The 16,649-nt window shown below is 37.1% G+C and overlaps 1 protein-coding gene across 1 annotated transcript in view; it reads right to left on the bottom strand.

Annotated features, from left to right (window-relative positions):
* The window catches only part of LOC128559646 (uncharacterized), a 196,527-nt gene that overhangs the window by 5,058 nt on the left and 174,820 nt on the right, over positions 1-16,649 (bottom strand). The window contains exon 10 of the mRNA XM_053551956.1: positions 9,508-9,729. Within this exon, the coding sequence (XP_053407931.1) occupies positions 9,508-9,729 (222 nt within the window). The remainder of the gene's footprint in view (positions 1-9,507; positions 9,730-16,649) is intronic.

Below are 16,649 nucleotides of genomic sequence, written 5' to 3'. Positions count from 1 at the left end.
GGGTATAAATATTACAACTTAACTGTCTCAGCATGTGTCACACAATGTTTGTGTACATGTTTAGAAATAGATTATACATCAAAATACACCATCGATATTCACACATTATTATTAAAATGGGACCCATCCAGCGGTTCATGAGAAGAAGTCGTTTAAAGGTATTTCTACTTTTAGCTCTAGCAGCCCCTAGAAGGGACCAAGTACCCCCATTTGAATAAACTTGATAGAGGGCCTCACCAGGATGCTACAGACCAAATTTGGTGTTATTCTGACCAGTAGTTTCAGAGAAGATGTTTAAGTAAAAATTTGGACTACGAATGACGGACCATCTACCCTATACTAATAGCTCACCCTGAACCTTCAGTTCAGGTGAGCTAAAAAAGGTAATCTTGTTTCTAAGACCTAGTGTGTCAAACATCAGTCTTGTACAGAAGTATTACAAGTTCACAAAGAGGAACACAGCTAGGCAGTCAGGCAAAAAGTACTTTCAGTTGTCGGTATTTTTTTTTTTATAAATGTTTTGATTTTGTGACTTCTTGACAGTACTTGTTTATAAAAGCACTCGATATATATGTACCTTATGTAGAGGAACAGCTAAACAATTAATGATATTGGTTCCAAAGACTTATCCTGATCTGTTTTTCAAAAATTTCTGAGATAAACCTGAAGGCCTTGAAAAGTCATACATTTAAGTAATGCATATGTTTTAGCCACGGAGTGTCCTATACTCATCAAAGTTGCACCCAACTATTTTGGCAATAATATTTTCTCAAAAGTCAGACCAAAAGTCCACCAGAGGCCTTCATTACATACCTATATTTCAATCTTTTGTAGGGGGAGAACACCCTGATTCCTTCTCCCACTCAGCCTTCGTTCTAAACCGGTGCCTTATCCCATCAAATAAAGATATTTCTGGATCCGGACCTGCCCTTAGGTATGACTAAGTAATAGAAAGAGCATTGAAACTCGAGAGTAAACGATTTGTACAAGGGGGCATAGCCCCCGAGTATAAATCGTTTACCCGAGAGTTTTAATGTTCTTTCTGTTTTGTATCATAGCCTTCCATATATGGTAGTTGTAGGCGTTCCTCATTGCCATATACAGCAGTTCAGTGAGTACTTAAAATCCTTGCTTTACAAATGTGTAAAGCCCAGGTAAAATAAACCAATGCGAGAGCAGAAAATCAATAAAACACACTTCGCTGTCTACTGTTCCAGACACGCTGGCATACTTTCTTATCCAACAGTGCGGTAACTAGCGTGCGGGTATTAAATACCTGCACACTTTTAGTTACCGCACCCTGTAGTCAGTGTATACGATTTACCTGCAGCAAATTTGTTAAGAAAAAACACCGAGCTATGATACAAGGCCTTTTAGGTTGCTGTCTAGTGCCCAAATTGCTTTACCTAATCTCATGTATCCAAAACTCTTTTTACAATGCAGAATATATTTCCTGCGAAGAAGCTATCCAACTGACTCGTGGAAATGGTAAGGTGTACTGAACTGTGTGCAAAATGTTCTGACACTCCTTCAAACAAGAGAACCATGATGGCCCTATATCGCTCACCTGAGTACCATTGCTCTTGATGATCAGATCAAGTTTTGATATAGATCACATAGGCATACACATTAAATATCATAAAGGTAAATATTTTCTTGTAACAGTCCCTTGACCTATGGGTCACATACTAGTCAGGGCCAATCTCCATACCAAGTTTGAGGGTCCTAGGCTCAAATGCTGCATGACTATTCCTTACCCCAGAAGACTTAAATAACATTTAAAACCAATCTCATTACAAGCTGCTAAGGTATATTCATTTACATACAAGAGGGCCATAAAGGCCCTGTATCGCTCACCTGACCTATTGACCTAAAGATCATCAAGATTAACATTATGACCAAGTTTCATTAAGATATGGTCATAAATGTGGCCTTTAGTGTTAACTAGCTTTTCCTTTGTTTTGACCTGGTGACCTAGTTTTGACTCCACATGACCCGGATTCGAACATGACTTAAAGATTATCAAGGTTAACATTCTGACCAAGTTTCATGAAGATACAGTCATAAATGTGGCCTCTATAGTGTTAACAAGCGTTTCCTTTGATTTGACCCAATGACCTAGGTTTTGACCCCACCTGACCCAGATTTAAACTTGACCTTAAGATCATCAACATTAACATTCTGACCAAGTTTCATTAAGATACGGTCATAAATGCGGCTAATAGTGTTGATTAGCTTTTACTTTGAATTGACCTAGTGACCTAGTTTTTGGCCCCATCTGACCCAGATTTAAAGTGGACCTAAAGATGATTAAGATTAACATTCCAACCAAGTTTCATTAAGATATGGTCATAAAAGTGGCTCTAAAGTGCTAACTAACTTTTCCTTTGATTTGACCCGGTGACCTAGTTGACTCAGATTCGAACTTGACCTAAAGATCATCAAGATTAACATTCTGACTAAGTTTCATGAAGACAAAGTCATAAATGTGGCCTCTACAGTGTTAACAAGCTTTTCCTTTGATTTGATCTAGTGATCTAGTTTTTGACCCCAGATGACCCAATGTCAAACTCATGCAAGATTTTATTGAGGGTAACATTCTGACCAAGTTTCATTAAGATTAGGCTAAAATGGTGACCTCTAGAGTGTTAACAAGCTTTTCCTTTGGTTTGAACTGGTGACCTAGTTTTTGAACCCAGATGACCCAATATCGAACTTGTCCAAGATTTTAATGAGGGTAACAGTCTGACCAAGTTTCATTAAGATTGGTCCAAAATTGTGACCTCTAGAGTGTTAACAAGTTTCCCTTTGATTTGACCTGGTGACCTAGTTTTTAACCCCAGATGAACCGATATCAAACTCATCCAAGATTTTATTGAGGGTAACATTCTGACCAAGTTTCATTAAGATTGGGCCAAAATTGTGACCTCTAGAGTGTTAACAGTCAAATTGTTGACGGCGGAAAGACGGACAATAGACGGACGACGATGGACTAGGCAATCACAAAAGCTCACCTTGAGCACTTCGTGCGCAGGAGAGCTAAAACAAGAGGGCCATGAAGGCCCTGTATCGCTCACCTGACCTACTGACCTAAAGATCAACAAGATTAACATTCTGACCAAGTTTCATTAAGATATGATCATAAATGTCGCCCCTACAGTGTTAACTAGCTATTCCTTTGATTTGACCCGTGACCTAGTTTTTGACCCGACATGACCCGGATTCGTACTTGACCTAAAGATCATCAAGTTTGACATTCTGACTAAGTTTCATGAAGATACAGTCATAAATGTGACCTCTAGAGTGTTAACAAGCTTTTCCTTTGATATGACCTAGTGACTTAGTTTTTGACCCCATCTGACCCATATTTAAACTTGACCTAAAGATCATCAAGATTAACATTCTGACCAAGTTTCATTAAGATATGGTCATAAATGTGGCCTCTACAGTGTTAACTAGCTTTTCCTTTGATTTGACCTGGTGACCTAGTTTTTGACCCGACATGACCCAGATTCAAACTTTTCCTAAAGATCATCAAGATCAACATTTTGACTAAGTTTTATTAAGATATGGCCATAAATGTGGCCTCTACAGTGTAAACTAGCTTTTCCTTTGATTTGACCCGGTGACCTAGTTTTTGATCCTACATGACCCAGATTCAAACTGGACCTTAAGATTATCAATATTAACATTCTGACCAAGTGTCAAGAAGATACAGTCATAAATGCGACCTCTAGAGTCTTAACAAGCTTTTCCTTTGATTTGACCTAATGACCTAGTTTTTGACCCGAGATAACCCAATATCGAACTCGTCCAAGATTTTATTAAGGGTAACATTCTGACCAAGTTTCATTAGGATTGGGCCAAAATTGTGACCTCTGGAGTGTTAACAAGCTTTTCCTTTGATTTGACCTTGTGACCTAGTTTTTGACCTCAGATGACCCAATATCAAACTCGTCCAAGATTTTATTGAGGGTAACATACTGACCAAGTTTCATTAAGATTGGGCCAAAATTGTGACCTCTAGAGTGTTAACAAGCTTTTCCTTTGATTTGACCTGGTGACCTAGTTTTTGACCTCAGACGACCCAATATCGAACTCGTCCAAGATTTTATTGAGGTTAACATTCTGACCAAGTTTCATTAAGATTGGGCCGAAAATGTGACCTCTAGTGTTAACAGTCAAATTGTTGACGACGGACGGACGACGACGGACACAGGGCGATCACTAAAGCTCACCTTTGAGCACTTCTTGCTCAGGTGAGCTAAAAATAAAGGGAGGTAATTTGTCATAAATTCAGTCAATATGTATCTAAACTGATTGTCCAAGTCCATGTGATGGCATAAATGAAATTTCAGATCAGTATCTTCATTAGTTACGGAGATATACCCATTCTAATTTGAAACGAAGAGAGGTAATTTGACATAAAATCAGTCCATAGTTATCTACCCAAATTGTCTCAGTCCAACTAATGACAATAATGAAATTTCAAGTGAGTCCTATAAATACTGAGATAAATCCATTTTTATTAAAATCAGGGGAGGTAATCATGCATTGGTATACGCATGTAGAAGATACAGAGTACAAGCCTTTACAACAATATATTAGAAAAGTAAGTAGAAGTAGAAATTTCTTACTATGGAAGACATAAATAATGTTTCAAACCAATCTCATCAGAAGCTGCTAGGTAGATTCATTTACATAAACAAGAGGGCCATGAAGGCCCTGTATCGCTCACCTGACCTATTGACCTAAAGATGATCAAGATAGTTTCATTAAGATATGGTCATAAATGTGGCCTCTAAAGTGTTAACTAACTTTTCCTTTGATTTGACCTGGTGACCTAGTTTTTGACCCTATATGACTCAGATTCAAACTTGACCTAAAGATCATCAAGTTTAACATTCTGACTAAGTTTCATGAATATACAGTCATAAATGTGGCCTCTAGTGTTAACAATCTTGTCCTTTGATTTGACCCGGTGACCTAGTTTTTGACCCCACATGACCTAGATTCGAACCTGACCTAAAGATCATCAAGATAAACATTCTGACTAAGTTTCATAAAGATACAGTCATAAATGTGGCCTCTAGAGTGTTAACAAGCTTTTCCTTTGATGTGATCAGGTGACCTAGTTTTTGACCCCATCTGACCCAGTTTTGAATATGACCTATAGATCATCAAGATTAACATTCTGACCAAGTTTCATTAAAAATGGTCATAAATGTGGCCTCTAAAGTGTTAACAAGCTTTTCCTTTGATTTGATCTGGTGACCTAGTTTTTGACTCTACATGACCCAGATTCGAACTGGACTTTGAGATCATCATGAGTAACATTCTGACCAAGTTTCATGAAGAAACAGTCATAAATGTGGCCTCTACAGTGTTAACAAGTTTTTCCTTTGATTTGACCCGGTGACCTAGTTTTTAACCCCACCTGACAAAGATTTGAACATGACCTACAGATCGTCAAACTTAACATTTTGACTAAGTTTCATTAAGATATGGTCATAAATGTGGCCTCTAGTGTGTTAACTAGCTTTTCTTTTGATTTGATCTGGTGACCTAGTTTTTGACCCCACATGACCCAGATTCAAACTGGACTGTATGATCATCATTAGTAACATTCTGACCAAGTTTCATGAAGATAAGTCATAAATGTGGCCTCTACAGTGTTAACAAGCTTTTCCTTTGATTTGACCTGGTGACCTAGTTTTTGACCCCGGATGACCCAACATCGAATTCATCCAAGATTTTATTAAGGGTAACATTCTGACCAAGTTTCATTTTTAGATTGGGCCAAAATTGTGACCTCTAGAGTATTAACAAGCTTTTCCTTTGATTTGACGTGGTGACCTAGTTTTTGACCCCAAATGACCCAATACCAAACTCATCCAAGATTTTGTTAAGGGTAACATTCTGTTTCATTAATTTTGGGCCAAAATTGTGACCTCTAGAGTGTTAACAAGCTTTTCCTTTGATTTGACCTGGTGACCTAATTTTTGACCCAATATTTATAGGTTATTAGCTTTGTATCGGGAAATATGCACAAGTTCTTCAGCGGAAATATTGTGCGACTTTAGGAGCGCAATATTCTTCTGCTGAAGAACGAGTGCATATTTCCCGATGCAAAGATAATAACCTTTTTATTACATATGCATCAACAAGTATAAATATTATGTAAATATCATAAATATGTTCAATAGCCTGAATAGGATTGACAATACTGAACTAAATAGAAAAAAATAGTGCAACAACACACACTGAATTACGTCACGCATCCGATATGAAATTCAGGCATCAGTGTATGGAAAAATATTGACGTTTCCGGTACCCGTGTAACTTAACGGGGAATAGAAACGAGTATGTAATAAGACCCAATATCAAACTTGTCCAAGATTTTTATGAGGGTAACATTCTGACCAAGTTTCATTAAGATTAGGCCAAAATTGCGACCTCTAGTGTGTTAACAGTCAAACTGTTGACGATGGACGGACGACGATGGACAACGGACACAGGGTGATCACAAAAGCTCACCTTGAGCACTTCATGCTCAGGTGAGCTAAAAATAAAGGCAGGTAATTTGTCATAAATTCTTTCAATATGTGTCTTCACTGATTGTCCAAGTCCATGTGATGGCATAAATGAAATTTCAGATCAGTATCTTCATTAGTTACGGAGATATACCAATTTTAATTTGAAATAAAGGGAGGTAATTTAACATAAAATCAGTCCATAGTTATCTACCCTGATTGTCTCAGTCCAACTTATGACAATAATGAAATTTCAAATGAGTCCTATAAGTACTTACGGATATAAATCCAGGGGAGGTAATCAGATATAAAATAACTCCAAAACCTATGACTGAATTCTGACAGATTCATCATGGAATCCAAGATTTATATTTGTTGAATCAAATTTAAATTCATATTTATCTGAATCTGTTTGACTGTTAAAAAATTCTTCGATTGTTATGTTACGTGATGCAGCCATTTTGTTTAGATACATAAATGGACTACTTCAAGGCCGAGCACCTGACCGCGTGCTTTATGTGTTATGTAACTGGCTAAATCGTGGGCCTAATATTTAAATTACCTGTTACGTCACGTCATCCGGGAACTATATTTTTCAGAGGGCGCTCGATAAAACATTTATATTGACCAATGATTTTGGGGAAATACCAGCGCATGTGACTTATGGGTCCTGCGACTGGATGTCATTTAAGGGCTAACTTTAAATAGAAACAGGTATTTTTTACTTCCGGAAATTGGAGATAACATGTGAATGCACAAAGTGTACCGTTATTTGTACGGATCATTTGTTCGGAAATATAAACAAATCGATGCCAAAAATGAACGCGCTCTATGGCGCTTGCATGCGGAGATGGATAATGGCGCTTATCGGGGCTTCTATGCCGAGATCAATAGCGGCACTCTTAGGCACTTCCATGCAGTAATAGACATAGGTGCTCTTAGGCGCTTGTAAGTGGGAATGGGTTAAGGGGCCATAACTCTTGAACCCATGATGGAATCTGGCCAGTTTTCAAAAGGAACCAAGATATTATGACAATACAAGTTGTGTGCAAGTTTTATTAAAGTTGATTGCAAAATGTGTCTCTATCATGCCAAAAACAGCAAATTTTGGCCCTTTAAGGAGCCATAACTCTAGAACCCATGACGGGATCTGGCCAGTTTTCGAAAGGAACTGATATATTATGTCAATACAATTTGTGTGCAAATTTGATTAAGGTTGATTGCAAAATGTGGTCTCTATCATGTTCACAAGCCAAAAATGGCAAATTTTGGCCCTTTAAGGGGCCATAACTCTAGAACCCATGATGGGATCTGGCCAGTTTTCGAAAGGAACTGATATATTATGCCAATACAATTTGTGTGCAAATTTGATTGATTGCAAAATGTGGTCTCTACCATGTTCACAAGCCAAAAATGGCAAATTTTGGCCCTTTAAGGGGCCATATCTCTAGAACCCATGATGGGATCTGGCCAGTTTTCGAAAGGAACTGATATATTATGCCAAAACAATTTGTGTGCAAATTTGATTAAGATTGTTTGCAAAATGTGGTCTCTATCGTGTTCACAAGCCAAAAATAGTAAATTCTGGCCCTTTAAGGGGCCATAATAAACTCTGGAACCCATGATGGGATGTGGCCAGTTTTTGAAAGGAACCGAGATATTATGCCAATACAAGTTGCGTGCAAGTTTGATTAAAGTTGATTGCAAAATGTTGTATCTATCATGTTCATAAGCCAAAAAATAGCAAATTTTGGCCCTTTAAGGGGCCATAACTCTTGAACCCATAACAGAATCTGGCCAGTTTTCAAAAGGAACCGAGATATTATGCCAATACAAGTTGTGTGCAAGTTTTATTAAAGTTGATTGCAAAATGTGGTCTCCATCGTGTTCACAAGCCAAAAATGGCAAATTTTGGCCCTTTAAGGGGCCATAACTCTAGAACCCATGATGGGATCTGGCCAGTTTTCAAAAGGAACCCAGATATTATGCCAATACAAGTTGTGTGCAAGTTTGATTAAAATTGATTGCAAACTGTGGTCTCTATTGTGTTAACATGAAACTGTGAATGGACAACAGATGGACGGACGACAGACGAAAGGCGATCACAAAAGTTCACCTTGTCATTATGTGACAGGTGAGCTAATAACTTGGACGAGGGGTCTAGCAAACTTTTACAACATTTAAGCTTATAAACGACATCAGCTGAGATCAGAAAGATGGTCTGTTGTCAGGCTTAAGATGCAAGCAAGCTAAAACCCTAAATGAAGTCTGTTATTGGCATAATAACATTTATTTGATATAACAGAGCTCCATCAGGTTTGAATAGTTTAAATGGCTGGGATATGTATTTTTTACAGTAATTATCATTTCTGCATACAGACTGAAGGAAGAAATGTTTACAAAGTTTGGAACAATAACGATTTTATTTAATTAAATAGACTGTTTGAAAAAAGTAAGATAGTTCAATGAAGCACATTGATTTAGATTTCATTTGAGGTTGTAGAATACTTTTTTCCCCCAAAAAAACTGTTGATTATTCTTGAAATACTTTTTGACTGTACTACTGGAATAGTGTTATTGGATCTATTTTGTTTTGTTTGTTTTGGGTTTAACGCCGTTTTTCAACAGTATTTCAGTCATGTAACGGCAGGCAGTTAGCCTAACCAGTGTTCCTGGATTCTGTACCAGTACAAACCTGTTCTCCGCAAGTAACTGCCACCTTCCCCACATAAATCAGAGGTGGAGGACTAATGATTTCAGACACAATGTCGTTTATCAAATAGTCACGGTGAACATACGCCCCGCCTGAGGATCGAACTCGCGACCCCGAGATCCGTAGACCAACGCCCTACCTACGAAGACCAACGCTCTACCTACTGAGCTAACCGGGCGGGCGTTATTGGATCTATAACATCTGTTGAAAATGATAATCGGAATAAAGAACCCAGAATAGTCAAGCTGAAAATAGTAGTACCTGGCATGTTTTAGAATCACTTTGATGAACAACAAATTTGATCTTGTTGAGTTTCGGATTTAATGCCTCCTCACAAAATTCATTGATGGCTTCAAACATTGCAGCAGCTGTTTCACGTCTTGGATAACATAACTTTCCAACACCAAAGGCCGGAAATGCAATTCTTGAACATTCATTTCTTTCTGCTTGGCAAAGGCATAGTTTCACATATAACTTGATGTTCTAAAATACAGAAAATTATGAAGAGATATAATTAAATTGGCAAGGCTGTAGTTTTGCTGTAAAATGGTTTTTATTACACATATCTACTTTACTTTATTTACAAAATGAGCTAAGCCTCCGGCCTTTGATATTTACAATATAATATACATAGATTTCCGGACACTCCAGCATTCCTTAAAGTGTTCCACAACTTGTCACGTCTGACTGTGACCGAGTCAAAGGCAGTTTTATAATCAACAAACTCCACGTAAAGTTTACCTCTTTTTTGACAAATACTTGGAGATCAATGATTGGAGAATATATGCATTGTCGATAGTAGAATACAGGCTCCAGAAGCCCACTTGAGCTTCATTTATTTTCAGGTAAACATCTGCATAAAATGTCAGTCTTTTATTTAAAATACTTATGTAGAGTTAACCAAAAACGTCAAGCATGGATATTCCCCTATAGTTTGTAGTTTCATTTGGGTCCCCCATTTTGAGAATCAGTACTATAATTGCACTGCACCAATTTTCTGGGAACTTCCCATTTCTAAACATTCTATTGTAAAGACTGTTTAAAACTGGCAAGAACAACTCTTAATTCTGGGTGGTAATTTGTCGCGTCCAGTCACTTTTGATTCATTCAAGTTCTTAATACTAGATAATATTTCTTCATCAGTGATTTCTTAATTAACAAGAGCACTGCCTTGCGGGTGCAGATGCTCATCTGATTTTTTTTTTGTCTCTGCATAATAGAAATATTGACCTACCCATGATTTTTTAAGTCCAAAAGGAGCCATAATTCTTGCAAAAAGCAATGCAGAGTACTTGCTGTGCAGTGTCAGCTTTTGATGGTGAATAAGTGTTGCAAGTTTTAAAGCAACAGAAGTCTAAAAGGGGTCATAATTTTTGCAAAAAGCAGGTTGGAGTTCTGTTTTTTGCTGTACAGAGTCAGCCTTCGATGGTGAACAAATGTTGCAAGTTCTAAAGCAATAGCTTTGATAGTTTAGGAAAAAAGCTGACCTAAACACAAAACTTAACTAAGAAATCTGATTTTCCAAGTCCAAAAGGGGTCATAATTCTTGCAAAACGCAGGATGGAGTTATTTTTCTTGCTGTACAGTCATCTTTTGATGGTGAACAAGAGTTGCAAGATTCAAAGCAATAGCTTTAATAGTTTAGGAGAAAAGTTGACCTAAACATAAAACTTAACCAAGAAATCTGATATTTTCCAGGTCAAAATGGGCCATAATTCTTACAAAAAGCAGGATGGAGTTATTTTTCTTGCTGTACAGAGTCAGCTAATGATGGTGAACAAGTGTTGCAAGTTGTAAAGCAATAGCTTTAGTAGTTTAGGAGAAAAGCTGACCTAAACATAAAATTTAACCAGGCAACGCAAACGCAGACGCCGCTTAAGTGATGACAATAACTCATCTTTCTTTCTCAAAAGATCAGACGAGCTAAAAATGGTATTTTCGATTTCATCAAGGATATGATGGTTCTCGAAAACAATATTTTCATCTTCAATTTGATTTTGTTGGGATTCTCATAAGAATCGTTTTTCAAAATAATCGTTCCACTGTTCATTTTGTTATATAATTTTGTTCTGTTATGAGTGTGACTCTGATAATGATCTAACTTTCCGCCAGAAAGATTTTGGTGATTGCATTTTATCCTGTCACTTGCAGTATTTTCGACCCGTTATCAGGGTGCCGTATATCTTTCTAACCGTCAGTTGATCATGTGACCAGTGATATACGGTTAGTTGATCATGTGACCTTGATTGATATTGTTGTCATAAGAAATTTTGCAACGAAACCATCATCATTGTGTTGGAAATGTCCTAACTAAGAAAATGAGTGGTCAAATAATGAGTTTCTATTCAAAAACGAAGAAGTTTTTGCAATTTTGCCGGTAATCACGTCATTACATAAGTGACGTCATTACGAATATGACGTCATTAAAGCGGTTGTCGCACACTTATTTTTATAAAATAAATTGCCAAATATCGAAAAATTTCAAGTAATGACAAGATAAATAGAATAATAGGTTAGTGCCTAAGATGGAGAAAGTTTATCTGGCTCGGCTCCGGACGTTATCAGGTTCGCCTTCGGCTCACCCGATAACCTCCTCCACCTCGCCAGATAAACTTTCTCATCTACGGCACTAACCTATTATTCTCTATGAGTCTATTAATTGGTCTAACTCTTTATAATAATAGTTTGATTTCTTTTAATCACATTTGCTTTTAAATGTATTTCTTGTTAATTTATAGCTATTAAGATTTTCTTCTGGCTGGATTTGTCTGTACTTCCTTAGACATTCATACCCAACTTTCTTCAACGTAACACACTCTTTTTCGAACCATGTAGGCTGTGATTTTCTTCTAGGACAAAGTGTACTAGAATAATGTTTAGCACATGATATTTAATACCCCAGTCACACATACGGCGTGGAAAGCTACGTCTAGCCATGGATAAAAACGTAGTAAACCGTATCTATCCGTATTGATACGTACCCGAGACGTACCTTAAAGTAGTAATCCGTATCAATTCGTACCAATCCGTACTGCTCAGGTACGGAATCGATACGGGTAACTACATTTCTATCCGTAGCTAGACGTAGCTATTTGTGCCGTATGTGCGACTGTGGTATAAAGGTCTTGTATTCTAAAAAGCACAACATTTATATTAGTATAAGCATTTTCAATCACTGACATGAATTCTTGCAATTTTCCATTTGACAGCAGTATTTGCATTTTAAAATTTTCAAGAGCTTTTTCATTGAATATGTACTTCAACTTGGTTCTCTGACCTTCATTACTATCCTGTATATTGTCTAAATTTCTATTTATTCTAAATGAAACTTCAACGGGGAAATGCAATGACTCTGCCCAGCTAGCTATTTCCAATATTAAAAACAATATTCTGTAAAATCTCAATGTTGCGACAAAGTAATCTATGATGCTGTTGCCCATGTGACCAACATCTACCATTTGCTATCAGCAAGGAATACGCTTTACAGAACTGAATTAGTTTTTGCCACTTGTGTTCAATATCTTGTCCAGAGATTCCCTAATTGGAAAGTTATGGCTTAGTAAATCTTCATAGTGCAGTAGTTCTTGTGGAAGTTTTATAACTTCTAGATAATCAGCTTTTACTGCAGTTCATGCATTTAATAAAATCTGTAAAAAGATCTTTTGGAAGCAAAGAATGCAACCAAGAAGAATAATAGCAGACTCAGTTTGATTGAGTCTGTTCATGAGAGGTAATGATATGTGCAACACCCCTCACACCTTTAAGTCTCCATATAGACAAATATGAACTGCATTTAACTCTATGATAAAATCATGCAAATAACTTTAAACAAGAGGCCTATTAACCTAAAGATCATCAAGATTAACATTCTGACCAAGTTTCATTAAGATATGGTCATACATGTTGCCTCTAAAGTGTTAACTAGCTTTTCCTTTGATTTGACCCAGTGACCTAGTTTTTGACCCCACATGACCCAGATTCGACCTTGACCTAAAGATCATCAAGATTAACATTCTGACTAAGTTTCATGAAGATATGGACATAAATATGGCCTGTAGAGTGTTAACAACCTTTTCCCTTGATTTGACCCGGTGACCTGGTTTTTGACCCCACATGACCCTGATTCAAACTTGACCTAAAGATCATCAAGATTAACTTTCTGACCAAGTTTCATGAAGATATAGTCATAAATGTGGCCTCTACAGTGTTAATGAGCTTTTCCTTTGATTTGACCTTGTGACCTAGTTTTCTATCCCATCTGACCCAGATTTGAACGTGACTTGTAGATCATCAAGATTAACATTCTGACCAAGTTTCATTAAGATATGGTCATAAATGTGGCCTCTACAGTGTGAACTAGCTTTTCCTTTGATTTGACCTGGTGACCTAGTTTTTTATCTTACATGACCCAGATTCAAATCAGACCTTGAGAATCATCAAGATTAACATTCTGACCAGGTTTCATGAAGATACAGTTTTAAATGTGGCCTCTACAGTGTCCTATTTTTTGACCCCAGATGACCCAATATCAAACTCATCCAAGATTTTATTAAGGGAAACATTCTGACCAAGTTTCATTAAGATTGGGCCAAAATTGTGACCTCTAGAGTTATAACAAACTTTTCCTTTGATTTGACCTGGTGACCTAGTTTTTAATCCCAGATGACCCAATACTGAACTCATCCAAGACTTTATTGAGAAGAACATTCAAATTTCATTAAGATTGGGCCAAAATTGTGACCTCTAGAGTGTTAACAGTCAAATTGTTGACGACGACGGACGGACGGCGGACGGACGACTGATGGACGGACTACGACGGACAACGGACACAGGGCGATCATAAAAGCTCACCTTTGAGCACTTCGTGCTCAGGTGAGCTTAAAAGCATTACACCTTTGACAGTTTCATATTTATAACACCGGGAAGATTCCAGTGGCATATATAACAAGAGGGCCATGATGGCCCTATATCGCTCACCTGATATCATTGCACTTGAGGACAAGAAGGTCCTCAGAAAAAATATCTAAGTCCAAAGGACAGGAACAACAAAGGGAAGAAATTTAACCAAAAAGAAAAAAGAATTCTTACAAGGTACAGATATGTCAAAAATCACCTAACAATTGGAGGTACCATCCATGTTGTACCACAGAAAAGTGGTCTCGGTTTTTCCCTACAGCCAATAATAAAAAAGTTACTAAAAATAAGCTATTTATAATAATGTAAAAGGGAAGTAATTAAAAAAAAATTATTGTAAGTGAACAAAAGAAGGATCTGCCAAATAAATCTGTTGACATAAATGAAATTTCAGATCAGTATCTTCATTAGTTACAGAGATATACCCATTTTAATTTGAAACAAGAGCCATGTCAGACATGGCTAATCCCCCCACCGGGCAGCTGTATTTGCAAATGGAATGTTAATTTTGTGGTTGTTTAGTAATCATTGTAAGTCTTTTGTTTTTTAAAGTCCACAAAAAAACTCCTTACTAGGTAGAGATACCTTATATATAATAAAATTAATAAAATACACCTAAAACTGGAGAGTAACATCTATGCTGTACCACAGAAAAGTGGTCTTGTTTTTTCCCTAGGGTCAATTATAAAAATGTTACAATATAAGTTATTTATAGTAACAACTAAGGGAAGTTAATCTTTAAAAAAAAAAAAAAAAAAAATTGCAAGTCCACACAAAAATCTTTATCAGGAAGAGACTGGTCAAAATACACCTCAAAATTGGATTTAGCATGTTTGTTGTACTACAGAAAAGTGGTCTCGATTTTTCCCTACGACTAGTAATGAAAAAGTTACAATAAAAGCTATTTAAAGTAACAACAAAGGGAAGTAATTCTAAAGAAGGGAACTGCGCATGACACTTCGTCTCATGATGGTGTATAATTGTGCCAAGTTACATCAAAATCCCTCTATGCATGAAGAAGAAATGCTTCGGACAAAGTCATTCTTGTATCTGACCTTTGGCCTCTAAGTGTGACCTTGACCTTAGGCCTAGTGACCTGGATCTTGCGCATGACACTCCGTCTCGTGGTGGTGAACATTTGTGCCAAGTTATATCAAAATCCCTCAATGCATGAAGAAGAAATGCTCCGGACAAGGTTTTTATTCTTGTATCCTTTGACCTCTAAGTGTGACCTTGACCTTAGACCTAGGGACCTGGTTCCTGCGTATGACACTCCGCCTCGTGGTGGTAAACATTGTGCCAAGATATATCAAAATCCCTCCATGCATGAAGAAGATATGCTCCGGACAAATTTTTTTAAGAAAATATGATAAAGGGGAATAACTCAAAAATAGGCAAGGTAGAGTTATTGTTCTTGCACACTGCACTTCCTCCCAATGTGTTCTATCAGTGTATGAAGTTTGAAGAAAATCCCTCCAGTACTTTTGGGGTTATGCTCCGGACAAAATGTTTTAAGAAAATATGATAAAGGGGAATAACTCAAAAAATAGGCAAGATAGAGTTATTGTTCTTGCACACTGCACTTCCTCCCAATGTGTTCTATCAGTGTATGAAGTTTGAAGAAAATCCCTCCAGTACTTTTGGAGTTATGCTCCGGACAAAATTTTTTAAGAAAATAAGATAAAGGGGAATAACTCAAAAAATAGGCAAGGTAGAGTTATTGTTCTTGCACACTGCACTTCCTCCCAATGTGTTCTATCAGTGTATGAAGTTTGAAGAAAATCTCTCAAATACTTTTGGAGTTATGGTCCGGACAAAGATCGTTGCGGACGCACGGACGGACGGACGGACGGAGAGCAATTCTAATATCCCCTTCACCTTTGGTGGGGGGATAAATAAAGGGAGGTAATTTGACATAAAATCAGTCCATACTTATCTACCCTGATTGGCTCAGTCCAACTAATGACAATAATGAAATTTCAAATAAGTATAAGTACTTACTGATATAAATCCACTTTGATTACATCAGGGGAGGTAATCAGATATAAAATAACTCTGGAACCTACGATTGGATCTGATTTGTCATGGAATCCAAGATTTATTGTTGTTGAAGATATTTTGGAAGTTTGTATCAAATAAAACCATAAATGAAGTCTCTATATGGCTGCAAAAGCCAAAATAGCCAATTTTGGACCTTTAAGGGGCCATAACTCTGAAACCCATGATGGAATCTGGCCAGTTCAACAAAGGAACCAAGATCTTGTGGTAATACAAGTTGTGTGCAAGTTTGGTTAAAATCAAATCATAAATGAAGCTGCTATTGTGCAGACAAGGTCAAAATAGCTAATTTTGGCCCTTTCAGGGGCCATAACTCTGGAACCCCATTAAGGGATCTGGCCGGTTTAAAGAGGGAACCGAGATCTTATGGTGACACAAGTTTTGTGCAAGTTTGATTAAATTTAAATCATAAATGAAGCTGCTATTGTGCA

This window comes from Mercenaria mercenaria, chromosome 9 (assembly GCF_021730395.1).
Source record: "Mercenaria mercenaria strain notata chromosome 9, MADL_Memer_1, whole genome shotgun sequence".
NCBI classification, from domain to species: Eukaryota; Metazoa; Mollusca; class Bivalvia; order Venerida; family Veneridae; genus Mercenaria; species Mercenaria mercenaria.
Note: the sequence above shows the minus strand (reverse complement) of the source record. Positions and strands in the feature narration are given on the sequence as shown.